Source organism: Aplysia californica, unplaced genomic scaffold (genome assembly GCF_000002075.1).
Source record: "Aplysia californica isolate F4 #8 unplaced genomic scaffold, AplCal3.0 scaffold00370, whole genome shotgun sequence".
In the NCBI taxonomy this organism is placed as follows: domain Eukaryota; kingdom Metazoa; phylum Mollusca; class Gastropoda; order Aplysiida; family Aplysiidae; genus Aplysia; species Aplysia californica.
The window spans coordinates 475,059-491,843 of record NW_004797640.1 but is presented as its reverse complement, the minus strand read 5'-3'; the positions used below and the strand labels follow the sequence as shown (position 1 = coordinate 491,843).

Below are 16,785 nucleotides of genomic sequence, written 5' to 3'. Positions count from 1 at the left end.
TTGTCCGAGAAGGCTAGGTGTAGATCTTTCCTACCAGAAGATCAGGGGTGTGGCAGAAAGACAGCAGTAAGGAGGAGCCTAGGAGTAGCAGTAGAAAGGCTGCAGAAAGAGTCAGGAGCCCAGCGGAGGGGGCAAAGGAGGTGAGGGGTGGGGGCAGAAAGTGGAAATGAAAGAAGACAACAGAACATTGCTAGAGAGCAGGAAAGAAGGTGAAAGGAGACCATTTTAGAGGAGAAAAATTTTCGGTCGCTACCCGGATTCGAATCCGGGACCTTTTGAATGAGAGGCCAACACCTTAACCTCTAGGCCACGAGAGACCCTTGTGTGAGTGTGTGTGTTCTTTTTTTGGGGGGTGGGAAATCTGTATCAATTTTCTCCTCTTACTACTCATAAGCAGGTGCAGCCGAACGTGCTCTAACGACTATCTGTACCGGGTATATATAATATATACAGGTAGTAAGACAATCACCTCTATATAATAATACAAACAGCCATTTCCCATTTCTCCCTTTTGTATTTTTTTTACATTATAATGACCCTGTGTAAGACGACCACTTCTCTATGGCGACCACTTTTTTCCTCGTCAGTGATTGGCCGTTCTGGATAATTTCGACAGTATTTGACCGTCGTTTTGTTCACACTTTGCTTCTGCTGTTTCAATAGACAATGCCTGTCTCGGCCTTAATTTAGGCATGGCAATCGAAATTTGGTATTGGAGATTCGATTCTGTTTTTCCTGTTGGGACGCTGTAACAACACTAGGAAATTATGTGTTTCATTCTACGCCACTTGAAACACAATTAGGTCATAATATATAAGATCTGAAGATATAGAGGTTTACTAGATTCAGATAGTAACATACAGATAAGGCATCCTAAAAAAAAGAAGGTGAAAATGGTGAAATGGTATAGGTTTAACACCCCCTATCAACACTATTAGATTATTTAAGAGGCGGGACCTCCTATTTTACAGTCCATCTCAAAAACGACCGAGCCATGAGGGAAATTTGTGTAACATGCCTTTCCCCAAGGACAACATTGAATCGAGCCGGGGCTCGAACCCCCAAACCCACAGTCTCATGAAAAAATTAAAGGAGATATAAGGATGATAGAAGTTTCATTGAAAAGAAGGTGCAAACCACACCAGAGCACCGGCCAACCACCAACCAAGTCCTGCTCTTCCAATGGAATCTGGGGAGGATAGTTTTAGTAAGAGTTTCACTGCACTGGCAACACAAAAAGGTCATACAATGTATAACTATAAGTGCCGAAGATTAGAGGTGTTCGTTTAGTTTTAGTACAGGTTTTACGGCGCTCGCAACCCCACAAGGTCATATGAGCGCCAGAAGATTAGAGGTGTTACAAGGGAGTAACAAACATAAAAAAGAAGAAGGGGAGATAAGGACGATAGATGTTTGATAGTAAAGAAGGAGCAAACCATACCAGAGTGCCCGCCAACCGCCCACAGAGATGTTACAAGAGAGCAACAACATCAAAGGTACACACTGCACAGCACCCACTGGTTGGTTACTTGATAATCTTTCTCCCACCAGAGAGACATAAAAATAGAGAAAGCAAAGAGAAGACTCTCAGCTCTGAATACATGTGCATGCACATGTTATATCCAAGAAAAGGACACTTTTCAAATACAGACCATAAAGCAGAATCATGTTCCTTGCCCTTGGGCAGTCTGGGCCATACAACAGAGAAACCCCGTTGAAGTTGAACCGCCAGCCCTACTGTTCTGCCAACTTCATTTCATGCCTGTCCCAAGGGTGGCGAGGTTTGACAGTACAATCCTAGAGTTTTATTCTCCTATTTCAGTGACTTCTCTAAACCAAAGAAAGTTCGGCATCTCGCAAGTCTTGGTTTAAGCAGACTTCACAGTAAGGCTACAAACAACAAAACTGAAGGGCACAGAAATCACACAATCAATTGATTCTTGTGTCAAAAACAGCAAAGGCAGATGTTATGTAAAAAAAAAAAAAAAAGACCAATTAGATGAATGAGAGATAGATAGCACAGAACAACCTTGTAGCATGCTCAACTCTTCACACTTTACACATATAACAACTAGGAAAATACAATAAATGAATAAAAAACAAACTTCAGCAACATCAATGACCATCTTTATTAAAACAAACCATAGCAGCCAGTTGACTTACACAGCCTCTCGTATGCCTCACATATCCACATGACGATCATTATGATGAAAAGAGACAATATCATGAAAACTGAGCCCATCTTTAACAGTGAAAACACATCCCCATTATTGTTAGCAGAACTTGCTGCTGGGTCTCCAATCCACTATGCTTTGCTCCTCTACTCCAATTCAAAATATATGTTCACATTTTTAAAGTCTGAAGCAGAGAACAATTTATTTATCATTTTGTTCATATCTCTCAGACACACATAACCCTTGTGTTTTCCAACCCAAACTGGTACAAAATTTCCCTGAATGTTTACTTATTAAACTAAAAACAGAAACACTATAAAGTAGAGTAATTGTGTGAGCGAAAATGGAGAAGTAAGAAAATGTGAGAGAAAATAAACACTCCAACATGAAAACTTAATTAAATGAAATTTGATAAAGACAAAAATATGTGTATCAGTTTTAAGTGACAAATCCATTTATTAATCACAAAAAACCAACAACCTTGTACCAAATCCACAAACAGCAATCTTTCTCTCAATCAAGCACAAATTTCACATGCAGTAACACTGACAAACAGAGAATTTGGTGGATCCTCTCTTCTCTTTCATACAAAAACTGCGGAGAGCTTTTATGTAGATGAGTCTATGTACAGTCGTTACAAGTCTTCCTCATCAGAGTCATCAGATTCTTCCAATGCCTCCTGAAGACAGATGAAAAAGAAAAACATTAATGAAATTCAAGCCCTGTCTAAACCATTTTAGCAGCAAATTTCAAACGTTTTATCCACTTCATTTAGATTTCTCACAATAATACAAAACGAAGGCAAAACAGATGAGAAAAATTTTGACTACCAGACAAATTCATTGAGATTTAATAAAGTCACCAAAAACAATACATAATCTATACTTCAGTGCTTCCATGACCATACCCAAAGAATGGAGATTTACCATACTTCTCTTAGTTTTAGTAAAGTTTTACAGCACTTGCAACACAATAAGGTCATATAAGTGCCAAAGAAGGTCATATAAGTGCCAAATATTAGGTGTTACCAGAGAGAAACAAACACAAAAGAGAAGGTGAAATAAGGACGATAGATGTTTGATAGAAGACAAAAAAGGAGCAAACCACACCAGAGCATACGCCAACCAAGCACGACCATCCTGTATCCCACATTCATATAGTGAGCCCCGGGTACAACAGGATTGCCATGATATCCGTGTTAAAGCAAAATCCCGTTACAGATGTCGGTTTACTACACTGTTACAATGCTAATGATAAAAGAATGGGATAATTTTTTTTTACATACATTACCAACAGGATAGATTCTTACTACTGATTTATCGGTTATTGCCCCTTTCTTTTTCAGTAATTTTCTATGCTCTGCTCATCGCTATCTTTCCTTTTTCTAGTACCGTATCTTTATTTCTAGCCTCATGGAAGTTGACTTCACATGATTTGAGATGCTTAGATAACAATAATTTCCTAACAATTATTCATAACTGAATAGTTACCACAGTTAGGAAAAGGAACACACACACACACAGACATAATATATGCAGAAGATCTAGAACCATATGCCTATTTTTATTCAACCACATCATTCCTGTTTCTAGTGTTGCAAACTTACAATTTTCACAACCCCAAGGGGAGACAATATGATGAAGCAGAGCCAGACCATGGCCACACTAAGTCATTGACTGGATTTGTTTCAGCAACACCAAAGTGTAACCAGCTTTCCCCCTCCACCCCCTTCACACATGGTTGACACATCATAAAATGTGTACACAATCAACTTCTAAGACTCACTAAGGGCCATGCAGTTGCAATTCGCCATTTCTGATGTTATTTTCCTTCCTTTGCTTTTTTCTGCTGTTTTGTTCATTTGTTTTTTCATAGGATTTTGTGGTTGGTGGGACCACTGTCAAGGATGTCTGTCTAATTGCCTGCTATTTCAGAACTTTTTAAAAAGTAGACATTAAAGGAATTTGAACTCTGGGATTTCTTAAAACCCTGCTATAGTTGGAATCCTGTTATAAGCAAGACCCTCTGTCCACGACGAATGTTACAATTCAAAGAATAAAAAGGATAACTGATACAATAGCCATTTAGGGCTTTAGGCAAAAGTAAACAGACATATACACCTCTTCCCCTTCTAAAAACAAACAAACAGCCCCTCATCTCCCAGGGAACGGTTAACGAAAAAAAATAAATAAAAAGAAGAAGAGAAAAGGCAAGAACTTGGCACAACTGCACTCACCTTGGCATACTTCTCAGCCTCTATGAATACCTCAGGGGGCACCAGTTCATGTTTACCTCCAGTAACTGTAGAAAAGATAAAGAAAGAAACATATTACAATGATTACAATTAATTAATTCAACATAATTGTTCAACAGGGCATATTGTAATAATTCATTTAGAAGGAAAAGTACTTGGTCACAAATAAGGACACTGTGTTGGCAAGAAAAATAATTCAGGGAGGACAAGGTAACTTACAATGATCTAAATCACATTCAAACCCTCACTTCTGGCAGTAGAGCAAGTTCATACTCAACCGTGCCATAGCAGTTGACAAAATACTTTTGGGCAATTTAGAGATTTATTCCTTGCATTGTAGCGGGGCGTTTACAGAAAAACAATATTTGCTGTATCAACAGATTCCTTAATCTATTATATTACGTAATAGCCATACCATTTTTGAACAAATATTTTGAAATAGAATACTGTCTTATATTTGACAGAGTGAAAAGTATTTTAAAAAAAGCCTTTAGAAATGCCCCCAAAACACCAATAGTGCAAGTGAGTTTCAAATCGATCACAGTACTTAACTCATTTTTCTATGTAAATACCCACACACCCTCAAAAGCATATAGTGAGAAAAGAATATTCAAACATGAAAAACCCAGCAAGGACACAGACTAGTGAGAAAAATAAATGGTAAAACAGCTGACAACTCGTATAACAAGCACAAGTGATTCCATACACGGGTCACTAAAACAGACTTTATGAGTACAGGCTTCATCTTCAGGTGTCAGGTCTAGAGCAGACATTGAAGATCACGGTACCCCATTCCTTTCTGTTGCCTGTCTTCTTGATTAGATCTCTGTTTTTCTCCTTGTGCTTTTCGCTGCAAAGTTGTTCAGGCCATCTGTGTATGCTGTTGTTTGTCTTCCCCTTTATCTTTCCACACAGCAGCAGTTTCTCTGGTTCCATTTGATTTATTTGCATGGCCAAAGAATCTCAATTGTCTTTTTCTGATGGTTCTAATGAGTATGATAAGCTGTTGAAAACAAGAAACGAAGATAAATAAAACCAACTTACCTTCTCCCACCCAGCTGAGCTCCAGTTCGAAAGATTTGTCCTTGACTTCATCATGCACGATGTAGATTCTGAAACACAGCATGAAGTCATCTCAATCTTAACTTGTAGGTGAAGTAACAACAAATACCCAGAGACAATCATTGTCATACCATCCTTGAGAAAAACACAAGAAAGACAGAAATTTCAGAGGAGCAATAAAAACAAAACAGAATCAACGACTTGTGTCATCATCAAACCATTAACTACAAAAACATTCAGATAATCCTATTTTGTTGAAAAGTGGAAGTCTCTACTCGAGTGCTGTGGAATATTTTTTTTCCACAAAAACAAAAAACTTTTGAGAACTGTACTCACACCTGCCACTCTATGAAACCTCAAAATCAGGATCTCAGTGGGGAAATATCGGGATTTGGTGAAAAAAATCGGGATCAACAGCAAATCACCAAGGCGACTGCCAAGCTGACTTAAAAATTGTTCAGGGGTGTACATAAATAAATAGGCCTATATGCCGTCTGTGTGTGTTTGTTTGTTGCGTGTGTGTGTGAGTGTGTGTGTGAGTGTGTTCGCATGCCTGCGTCATCATTATTTTTTGTAAATCTTGAAGTATCACGTCAAGCACTCCTAGTCCAGATGTGTAACAACACCCCCCACCCCCCAACCAATAAGTCCCGATAGACATTTCAACCAGTGTGCATGAACTAAAGTTGATCCCGTCAACGGACAGTCCCCAACACGCAGAACTCACACGGCGAAGTCATGTCACGTGAAGCGAGCGCGCAATTGAAACAATTTTACTGACGGGTCCAACTAATGCGCGTTCACACAAAACACTCGGATGAGCGACAGTCGTTCTACTTCTAGGATAACGACGGCGGCAGACCGACCAAATGTACCAATAAATCTCTTATCCCTCATATGCCTTCAGACCAAAGAAACGACAACGGCCGTATGTTAGTCTTGTCAGCACAGTTAGTTGTGTAAGGGTTAGAAAGACTCTCGCTCGTCCAAGTGTTTGATGAGAACGCGCAGTTACCAGACCTCGGACAAGGCTTGTTTTGAAAGTAACAGCCGAACTACGAATTTTATCGATTGTTTGTACGTCCCAAATTGAAAGAGTTATCAGGCTATCATCGGAGAGTTCTGAGTGCGGGCAAAGATCAAACAGAACTTGGGGATAGTCAACTACTAAATCCGGCATCGAGATTTAGGAAAATAATGCTTCAAGTTCATACTGACAAAAAGTTCAACGGGTGCTTCCTGCGATAAAGAAGAAGGCACAGTATGTTTCAGAGAAATCTGGCACAACAGTAGACTGGGACAAAAAATCGGGAGACGCGCGATCGAAATCGAGAAAATCGGGATGCTTGAGATTTGGGGCAAAAAATCGGGATATCCCGACTAAATCAGGATGAGTGGCAGGTCTGTTAATATATTTTCTTGTTAAAAGATGACACAACAAAAGTGTGGACCTCAAGTAACATTGTCTGCACATTGAAAAAGCAACATATACCATCTGTGAACCTGTCTTAAAAGCAGATATGAAGCTTGAAGACAAAATGGAATCAGATCCCTGAAACAGATTCTTCTCTGTGAACACTGGAAAAAAAAAATCGCCAAATTCTCTGACAATTTTTGTAGAAATACTGCATTACTACAATATTCTCTATATACTGCTAGTATATTCTCTGTAAAATTAGTTTCTAAAGATAACATTTCTCAGATCTCTAAAGGTAAAAAAGGACAACAGCTAACTCCAGCTGATCCAAAGTAACAAAGAAAAAAGGTATGGACGAATAAAGATTGAGAGAGAGGGATGGAAGTTGGAAATGTAGAGAATCGTTGAATGTTGAGGAGAAACTACTTACATTTTTGCTACTTCTTTCACAAGGTCTTGGATCGATAGGTCCTTCATCTGAAAAGACAAAATTGTAACTAATAAACTGATAATCTGACCAATAAACAGTAAAGGGTGAACATTCTGATTACACATGTTTTACGGACCAAAAGCAGTTGAACTAACAGAGACTTGAGTTATGATTAAAGAGAATAATAAAAACATTGTTACGATAGAGAACTTGCAATGTATATAAAGATGGCAGGAATAACAGAGATGACAGATAAAATACTGCAGAGTTTCGACATCTGAGATATCAGGAAAAGCATCCAACTTCATGCTTGTGCGTACATTAGCACATTACACCCTAAGGGCCTGGACGGGAAGTCCATTGTTAGATCCTAAGCAAGGGGAAGGAACCCACCTCCCATGAATACTAGCCTTTAAAAACACACATTTTAGAAATACTAAACAAATTCCAAAAATCCTGAAAAAAATAAAAGTTAAAACGAATAATCCGTCACTCTCACTCTCAGCCTCGCGGTCGGGCCCTAGATCTAAATTCTAGATTTTCTACGTCTGATCAATCTGAATCGCCCCCAAACTCTTGCTACAACATTTTCATCAAAATCTGAGTCATTTGATTTGTCATATGCTTGTTTTTACTCAAATCCATCGTTATTTCCTTTTTCGGACTCAATTGTGTTGCTTTTCAACAAGTCGAGACACCTACGAAGTCTCGGTAACGTGATCGCACTTCTATCGTCTCTAATACTAAAACTACTGGCCCGAAAAATTTCGTTTCAGTACCAAACGAAAGAAGAAACTTTTTGCAATAACTATGAAAATCAAAATCTCAGCCCCAGAGTCTCGTCAAGGCGAGACTTCATTTCTAAAGACGCTAGGTCGGCGGGGGCGGTTCCGGGCGAGTCAGGGTGGAGCGCGCAAGGGAATTCCCGGGCGGTCCCGGGCAAGTTAGGGTGTAATGTGTTAACAGATATACTGTTCAGAACTTACTACAGAGAAAATACAGTTCATAGGACACGAGGACAATTACCTTCAATTTTTCTATTTCAGTCTTGGCATTTTGTTTTGCTTTTCCTATGGCGCAACCATGGTATCCCTGAAATAAAACAAAATAGTTTTGTTCGATCAAACTGTTGTAACTTAAAAATTGTTGCTAAGAATTAGAACTTTATAAAGAGTCAAGAAACAATCAACTACAGGCAAAATTCAAAGTATGTTTTTGAAAATTTACCAGAAGTCTGGCAAGGAAATATAAATGCATACCAAAAGCTTTGAGTGAATGACAAAAAAATGAGACTACATATATTTATTACAAAAGAACTGAACAAAAACAGGGCAACGAAATCTTAGTCTTGCATATTCCTCATAAGGATGGCTAACAAAGGAAAGTTAATTTCATTTCTCAAACTCAATGCCTCAGGAGACAAACAGTGATATATATGCAAAGGTCACAAAAATAATCATACACTATATTCATACCAAACTATTGTTAAGTGTCCATTTACAGCTGGGTGGACTGAAGAAAAAAGGTGAATTATGTATTTTTCAGAAATAAAAAAATCCAGTTCCAGAGTCATAACATCAGTCCCTCAACTTCCTGACTTCTGAATCAAATGCGTTCACCCTAAGGCAAGGTCACTCCTTGTACATAAATGCCCCTCCCCCACGACAAAGATAGTGAACCAAGCAATACAACAATGTCATTTAACAGGTCTCATACAATGAATAGCAGAAAATATTAGTTGTTTTTCTATATAGTGAGCTGAAAATAGAAAAAGGGGAGCGGAAGTACATACCTTCAGTCTTTAGTTTTAGTAGAGGTTTTACGGCGCTCGCAACTGCATAAGGCAATATGAGCGCCAGAAGATTAGAGGTGTTACAAGAGAGTAACAAACATAAAAAAGAAGGGGAGATCGTCTATCTGCCAAACAAGAAACAAATTTGTTAACTGAGTACTCACCCAGGAAACACCCGAGGGCTCAACAAGGTACATCTGAGGTCCTCCCTGCTCCATGGAGCCCATGATCATGCACACACCAAAGGGACGAGCGTAACTGTACAGTGTATGGGCATGAACGTAGCCGGACACCCTGTCTGTCAAGTGCTGAGGAATACAGAAGACAACAATGGTGGCAGGTTATATTGTGCATAGTGCACCGTAAGATTAGTTTGATTCTTTTATAAAAAGCGTATGAAAATAAGTCGCTGTAAAAAAAAACAAAACGGTAAATCCCCCCTACTAACATGACAAAAATAAAACAAAAAGCATTAGCTTTTTTCCATTCAACTGGGCTGGAACAACATGCTGTGAAAAATGAAAACCAGACAGTAGGCACTGACTGAAAACATCAAATTACCCCCCCCCCCCACAAAGTGGAAACGTGACCTATTACCGTTGATCACACCAAGAGCAAATGTGGCTATGTCATTACCCCCCCCCCCTAATTAAAAAAAAAAAAAGGGAACAACCCCAATCCAATCATGAAACCAATTGAGCTGAAATATAACAGCACATTCTTTTGCTCCCAACAAAAAGAGCACTAACCATTGTGCCAGGGGGAAGACAAAGCAAAAAAAACCAAACAGATAAAGAACGGAAAATATGATGTAAACAAAAAAAAACCCCCGTTGTATTCTGTATTAACACATCTTTTCCTCTTTCAAATTAACCGTTGTACTTAAAAAAAATTCCTTATATCCCAAGCTCTGCACAAACCTCTAGACTGTGTTGTTGGCAAGTCATAAAATACCTTTAGGGGAATGGGATCACCATAGTTGTGTCTGTAGGTTGAAGCCTCCTCTCTCGCTCTCTCCACTAGATGGCGAGCATCAGCATTCAAACCTGCGACAGCCTGGAAGGCAAAAGCAAGAAGCCATTAAAAAAAGAAAATATGGACAGCAAGTTTGTTAGCGAAATATTCAAAGACAAAGACAGCACTGTCAACCCATAACAATAATACACTTACCTCAACAAAATATGATCACCCTTTAAAAACATTTTTAAAACCCTCTAACAAATCTGCTTTCAAAATTATTCATCTTGTGAGCAAAAACTGCTTACACATCATTTTGCAGGTACCGAAATTCCTTTCACTGATATTGCAGCTAACATCAGTTATTCTAATGTTATTATGCATAAAGGACAAATGTAACACTTAATATCTCTAGTGTTTAAAAACAGCCAACATAGAAACTAGCATGGAAGAGCCCCCCCCCCCCCCCTCCAAAAAACAAACAAACCCAACAAAACAACAACAAAACAAAACAAAGAAAAGTCTTGACATAGAAACAAAATAAACATGAATCTTTATTTCATGTCATTACACCCCCCCCCCCCAAAAAAATTTTTTTTTTTTTTAAAATTCAGACAATCTCAGACAGATTTACAGAACCTTACAACTTTGGTGAAATTTATGCACTGGTGAAACTAAATCAATTAAGAGTTACAAGCAACAGTCTACCTGCTGCGTAGGTACTTACGGCACCAACATGTCTGTCAACGTTCAATATTCTCTTATTGTCTCCACTCTCGTACAGTTTGGATGTGATCAGCTTCTCAACACCAAACACCACACCATCTTTTCCTCTGATGCCGACAGCAGTCCTGTCAGGAAGTCAGAGACGAAACATTAACACAGGCGCTCACGACGTATTCAGACACAGGGCGTGCACAATACAGATAAATGATAATATGTACCACAATTTTTTAGACACATCATCTTATCAAACTGTTGCAACAACATCTCTTTGTCATGAATATCTGATCCTCGCAATCTTAGCATAATATACCTTCAACCAATAAGAACATCATATTGTGAATAATATGTGACAAGCACAAAAAAATGACAGAAATACACCATGCGCAGTCAGTCAATCATGGTTGTTTATATTGTGTTGATACTCCAATTTCTCTAATCTGTTTTCAAACTTGTTGTCTCAGAAGGTGCCCTAGCTATAAAAAGTGACTCTTCTTGACAGTGCTTCTTCATCTTTTAGCTGTGGTTTAGATCATATTCTGCAGTCTAGTAAAAAACAGGCATAGATTTAGGGAATTTAGTTTAGTTTTAGTAAGAGTTTTACGGGTGTAACAAGAGAGTAACAAACACAAAAGAGGAGGAGGGGGGATAAAGACGACAGATGTTTGATAGGAAAGAAGAAGCAAACCACACCAGAGCACCAGCAAACTACCCACTTCTGGGGAATGTTTTCTAAAGAGGCTAGAATTCCTTAGTAAAAAAAAAACAAACCAACCCAAAAACCCCACTGCAAAATCACTTAAACAGAATTAAAGGTAAAACAAAACATGTAATCAAAGGCTCATTAACCAGCTCTGAATGGCTCGACTTGCATCAGATGACATTATGACATCACAATGTCACCCAGCGCTGACAAATTCACCCAGAACATAAACTTGTCTCTACACACACAGATATATATATAATATATATTATCTATTGAAAATCTGGAAACATCTCACATCCTGAAAAAATATACCTTTGACCACAGGGACCCAGTCCAAACAACCTTTACCAAAAAGATAAAGAACAAATTAAGTTTCCTATGCAGGCACACCCGCTGTCAAATGAATGAAGTCACGGAAATTAAATGTTCCTTACCCGCTATTTTCTACTGCTTTCTGGGCATATTCCACCTGAAACACTCGTCCGTCCGGGGAGAACTGGGAGGCAGACAGGTCATACTGTGAAAAAGATGAAAATCAGGAAAAATTACCATCCCAAGAATCTAAGTGCATTTTCAAAAGCAAAGTGAATAATAATGAAAGTGGTGATGATACTCCACTACCAGAAAAAAAAGGATGAACTTTTCTATGACAACAAAACAGTTACTTTAAAAAAAATGCAAGTGTGTACATATGTAATATGTATCTATACATATTATATATTTGTGAAAGTTCGTCACTTTGGCCGCCTAAAACTTTGGAACCACTTAACTTTTGAATTTGACAAAATTAATAGTGGTTCAGAATCATTTAAAGGGTGCACAGTTCTATTGAGGAGCCTGAAGTCACTGTAGTTTAATTTTCAGTTTTTCATTAGTTTCGTTTAGAAGATCTAATCTTGGGAAAGTCCGTCTTCTAAGACTCCATTGTAAACAGGTGAGGTTTCCGTTCAATAGCCGTGCGCACTGTTTCCACACTTTTGAAATTCTGGAGTGTACAACCACGAAAGCGGAATAGAGAATCAATCTAGATCTATATTTCACTATATATCTAAACTTTCTAATTTTTTTCATCTCTCAGGATTTATTGAAAGACCAATAACCCTAATGCCCCTGATAGATCTAGTGGGGGGTCTCAGGGGGGCTCGCCTCTAGTGGGGGGGGGGGGGGGGTCATGGGGGCTTTCCTCCAGTCGGGGGTTTCATGGGGTCTTGCCCTGGCAAAAATAACCCCCCCCCCCCACTCACACACACAATCTTCACATTTACATGGCATATTATCACTTTCAAAATGGCAATTCAATGGAATGGGAAGGCAATTTACAAAGAGCGTCACCCCCCCCCCCCCCCAATCTTCACGTTAACAGTACAGTTGAACCTGTGTAAGATGGAATCGCAAGGGAGCCAGAAAAAAATTCCGTCTGAGACAGGGGAATTTATGGGGAAATGGAAGGGGGGGGTTTCAAAGGCCCAGCCGGTGGGATCAAGGATCGCTAGTCCCGATCAGCAAGCAGTGGTCAAAACTTCACACCTCTCACTTACTATCCTGTCTGATAATGACATCATGCGACAGTCTTACTTATTCAATTACCACCAGTGCTTGCCTTTCATAGGACCACTGATTGACCTATTAAAAAAAGAAACATTTGAACATCTCCTTAGCTTCCACCCTTAGCCCCACCAACCGGCGTAACAAGCACAGTCAACCAATGCCACTCCTCACTGCCATCATGTAACAACGATTCGAGGAACTCTTTTCTCAGCTGGTGTACGATCAGGGCGGTAGGCATTGGTCAAACAAATTTCACACCTCTGGTTTCTGGCTACCCAGGAACGTTTCCGTAGTGGCTCGCAACTCGAGCACTCTCACGGGCAGTCGTGAGATTTCACAACCACACTACACTGACCATCTGCATCGCTCAGGGTTCGTATGATGGGGTAACATAGAAATTGCACCCCTACTTCCCTTCCTCGCCCAGCGGCAAGGCCATAGCGTTAAGTTTAGAGCCGGCGCAACCAAACTTGCGAGTTTTGTTTCAAATCAGGGCTGAGCGGGCAAAGCATTTTCCGACTTAGACAGGTGAAACCATCGGAAGAGGGCGGATTTTTCTTTCCGTTTCCGCGTTGGACAGGTTTCCGTTTTATACAGGTAATTAAAGAGGAATATAAATCAAGGGGGGAGCGGGGAGATTCCGTTAAGACAGGTTTCCGTTTTACACAGGTTTCCGTTAAGGCAGGTTCGACTGTAGGCTACACTGTACATTTCAATTACATGGCATATTATTCAGTTTCAAAATGGCTATTCTATGGAATGGGAAGGCAACTTCCAAAGAGCGCCTTAGGTAGGCACTTGGATAAAAATTTCAAAGCTTTCAAATTGCTTTAAAAACAATACCAATGCAAAGAGCTCAGTGACACGATTCCAACGCTACCTTAGTTATTGCTCTATGTTGAACCGTTTTTGAGATATGGCATTTTAAAGATCTTTTCGAGGGGATAACATCTATATAGAAAAAAAAAGGCAATTTTTGTGATCGAAACAGCAAGGACAACAAGGGAAATGTTAGCTGCTTCAATATGCTGCTGCGTACATGCAAAAACCAAACATTTTCTGAAACCTTGTGATGTTGAGGACAAAATAACAGTCAGACGAGATTTTTAAAATATATCGTGGTGGGTAATATTGGGTAATATTATGTAACACTGTGTTGTGTAACGTGACCGCACCGTCCTGCGGTCAATATATTTTGCCATAACTTTCTTATAAATTAAGCTACATCAATAATTGAGGTATCGTTTTGAAGGTCTTTTTAAGGCCTTTCTTTTGGAACATCTACATATCAAATATCAGTAGAATTAACAAAAAAACTGATTAAAAAATAAAATATATTTTAACAAAACAGCTGGTCGCCTAAAATAAGATGAGCATAGAAGTTTTTAAAGTTAACATTTGTGTCTACAGCTGCTGCAAACTAGTGTTTTTAGTCTACCTTAATTCATGATAATACTGTTTTTTAAATTCATTTTGCATGTTATTGTTAGAATGTTTCTTTCATGTTTTAATTTGTCATGTAAATGATCAATTACTCTGTCTTTATCTTTGATTTCTCTTTTACATCTTTAACTCATGAGATTGCCCTGTAAGTTAAACAATAGTCTCTTCTAATTTTATTACTTCAGTTTGTTCAGCAAGTTTTTCATTATATTTTTATTGTGTTTATTTAAATGTTCATCTTCTTCAAAGACAATTAGTTGTGAAATATGACATGTTTTTTGAAGCACGCAATTGTGTCACGATACTTATTTATTCTTTCTTTATTTCTGGCAATTGTTTAGTTCACCCAGTCTGCCAACTTGATATTGTTAAATTAATGTCAATTTTTTTTCCTTGTCTGCAACAAATGCTTTCTTAAGTGCTCAATTTTTTTGCAACTTGTTCAAACAAGTTTTTCTGTGAATTCGACCAACTCCGCAAGCATTTCTGGATTTTAATTAAAGTCAGGATTTATTCTGGTGAGCTGTCAATAAATCCAATGGAACAGTGGCAGGTTGTGATCAGGGGCTGTGGAAAAAAAAAAAAAGCAAAGCAATGAATTCATCAATGAAGTAAATAAATTCATTTGTGAGCAGTGGATGGAAATTTGACATTTTCACACTACAACTCTAGTAAAGGGAGGGTGTAGATGACTAGACAAGAGAAAAAACATCTTCTAATAAACATGTAGATCTATCTTAAAACAAACTGGACAAAGTACATTATAATTTAAAGAGATATTTAAATAACAAGCACACACAAAAACAATTAAGAAGAAAAAATATTTAAAGACAATATAAGCACACAAAAGAAGTAAAAACTTGCGTGAAATCGATGGTCTAACAGTGACAGTAACACAGAAACAAAACAAGGCCAAGGCTGTTACATTTCCCTCCCCCCCACCCAAGACTCCTTACTGATTGTTACATGGTTCAAATTCATAAAAATTATACAACAGTGATACATATTACATTCCAAAATTTAAAATAAATCATATCTTCTACTATAAAACATTCTTCAATGCCGTTTAAGAGGTAATAAACGCCAACAATACACGTTAGCGTGGGTTAAGTTCGCTTTCCGCAATGGCCGCCATGACCTCCCGGTTCACGCTCAGCAGCGCGATCGATAATAGGTCATGCCCATTCATGGAGAGTGACCTATTTAAATTAGGGCTCACACGCTTATGCCTCAACGTACAACATTGAAATTAACAAATAAAAGAGATAAAAGGTTGAAGAAAAGACTGTGAGGAGTACCTAAAAAAAAAAAGATATACTCTTTAAATATAAAGGCTTGAACTTACCTTATTTTTAACTCCTTGTAACTCCGAACACACACAACCGATCCCGAAGTGGAAAACGCCATAATACGCGCCTTTCTTTCCTCTTTAATTTGATAGGCGGAAGTAATCCATAAATTGAAAAGAACACTATAAACGAAACAAAACAAATAGGTACCCCCCTCACGGGGCCCGATTTCTGACACAAAACGCGGCGGCCGCAGGTGAACGAAAATCTCGGGCCGCGCGGGCCGATATCCAAGTGCCTACCTTAGGGTTTAGGGGGGTAAGATTGAAGAATACCGGACCAGCGGACTGACTTTGCCTATGTCTCAACCTTACGAATTCATAATTTTCCCGTTTTTAATATCTCTCGATGGAGAATCTCGGACCGGTAGATCTATTCATTAAAATTTTGTCGGGGGGAGACCCCCCTGAACCCCCTCCCCAACCACCTCCCCCACATTCTCGCGCAATAAATAATGTACGAGTGGTCCGGTATTCTTCAATCTTCCCTTTAAGGTTTAAGGTTAGGGTTAGGGTATACCCCGCTCAAAGTATCCCCTCTTTTGAGTGTTGTTGGTCGGCCTGCCCTCTGAGGAACTCCTTCCGAATCTACTTATTATCTACTCTACTTACTACTTACTGACTGCTAACAACAAACAACACACAACCAACACGCCAACCATGCAATAATATCGACACATAGAAAGAGACAAAGCAGGTTCCAAGTAAAGAACAACATCTTATGGCCCTCCTTAAAATCTATGATATCTATATGTAAGCAGGTTTACTTACACCAGTTCCAATGGAACTCATTGTGCAGCTCTTTTCGTGCTATGGTCGTCTTGTTAGAAAAGTTAGAGGGCCTTACTTTTCGTTTTCGGTCTTCTTTCGGCTTTGTCATGTATATTAAAATGTTGTCTTCGATTTCCGGTTAATTCACAAAAGAAAATAA

At 38.8% G+C, this 16,785-nt stretch overlaps 1 protein-coding gene and 1 long non-coding RNA gene across 2 annotated transcripts; both read right to left on the bottom strand.

Moving 5' to 3' along the window:
• Positions 1–2,106: 2,106 nt before the first annotated feature.
• Positions 2,107–16,751, bottom strand: LOC101856825 (proteasome subunit alpha type-3). The gene is made up of 10 exons (XM_005103389.3): positions 16,626–16,751; positions 11,950–12,032; positions 10,814–10,937; positions 10,084–10,185; positions 9,294–9,437; positions 8,364–8,429; positions 7,338–7,384; positions 5,473–5,540; positions 4,411–4,475; positions 2,107–2,853 (listed from the first exon to the last, which is right to left on the bottom strand). Exons 1-10 carry the CDS (start codon positions 16,644–16,646, stop codon positions 2,809–2,811), a joined length of 765 nt encoding a protein of 254 aa, XP_005103446.1. The 5' UTR covers positions 16,647–16,751; the 3' UTR covers positions 2,107–2,808.
• On the bottom strand, positions 14,535–16,101 carry LOC106012428. The gene is made up of 2 exons (XR_001185027.2): positions 15,852–16,101; positions 14,535–15,073 (listed from the first exon to the last, which is right to left on the bottom strand). It is a non-coding gene; the product is annotated as an uncharacterized LOC106012428 (long non-coding RNA).
• Positions 16,752–16,785: the final 34 nt, after the last annotated feature.

Excerpts from the sequence above, each read along its gene's own strand:
- LOC101856825 (XM_005103389.3), bottom strand. The coding sequence starts at position 16,646 with ATGAGTTCCATTGGAACTGGT. Across the intron at positions 7,385-8,363 it reads CTGAAATAGAAAAATTGAAG|ATGAAGGACCTATCGATCCA; the intron begins GTAATTGTCCTC and ends TTGTCTTTTCAG. Across the intron at positions 2,854-4,410 it reads AGGCTGAGAAGTATGCCAAG|GAGGCATTGGAAGAATCTGA; the intron begins GTGAGTGCAGTT and ends ATCTGTCTTCAG.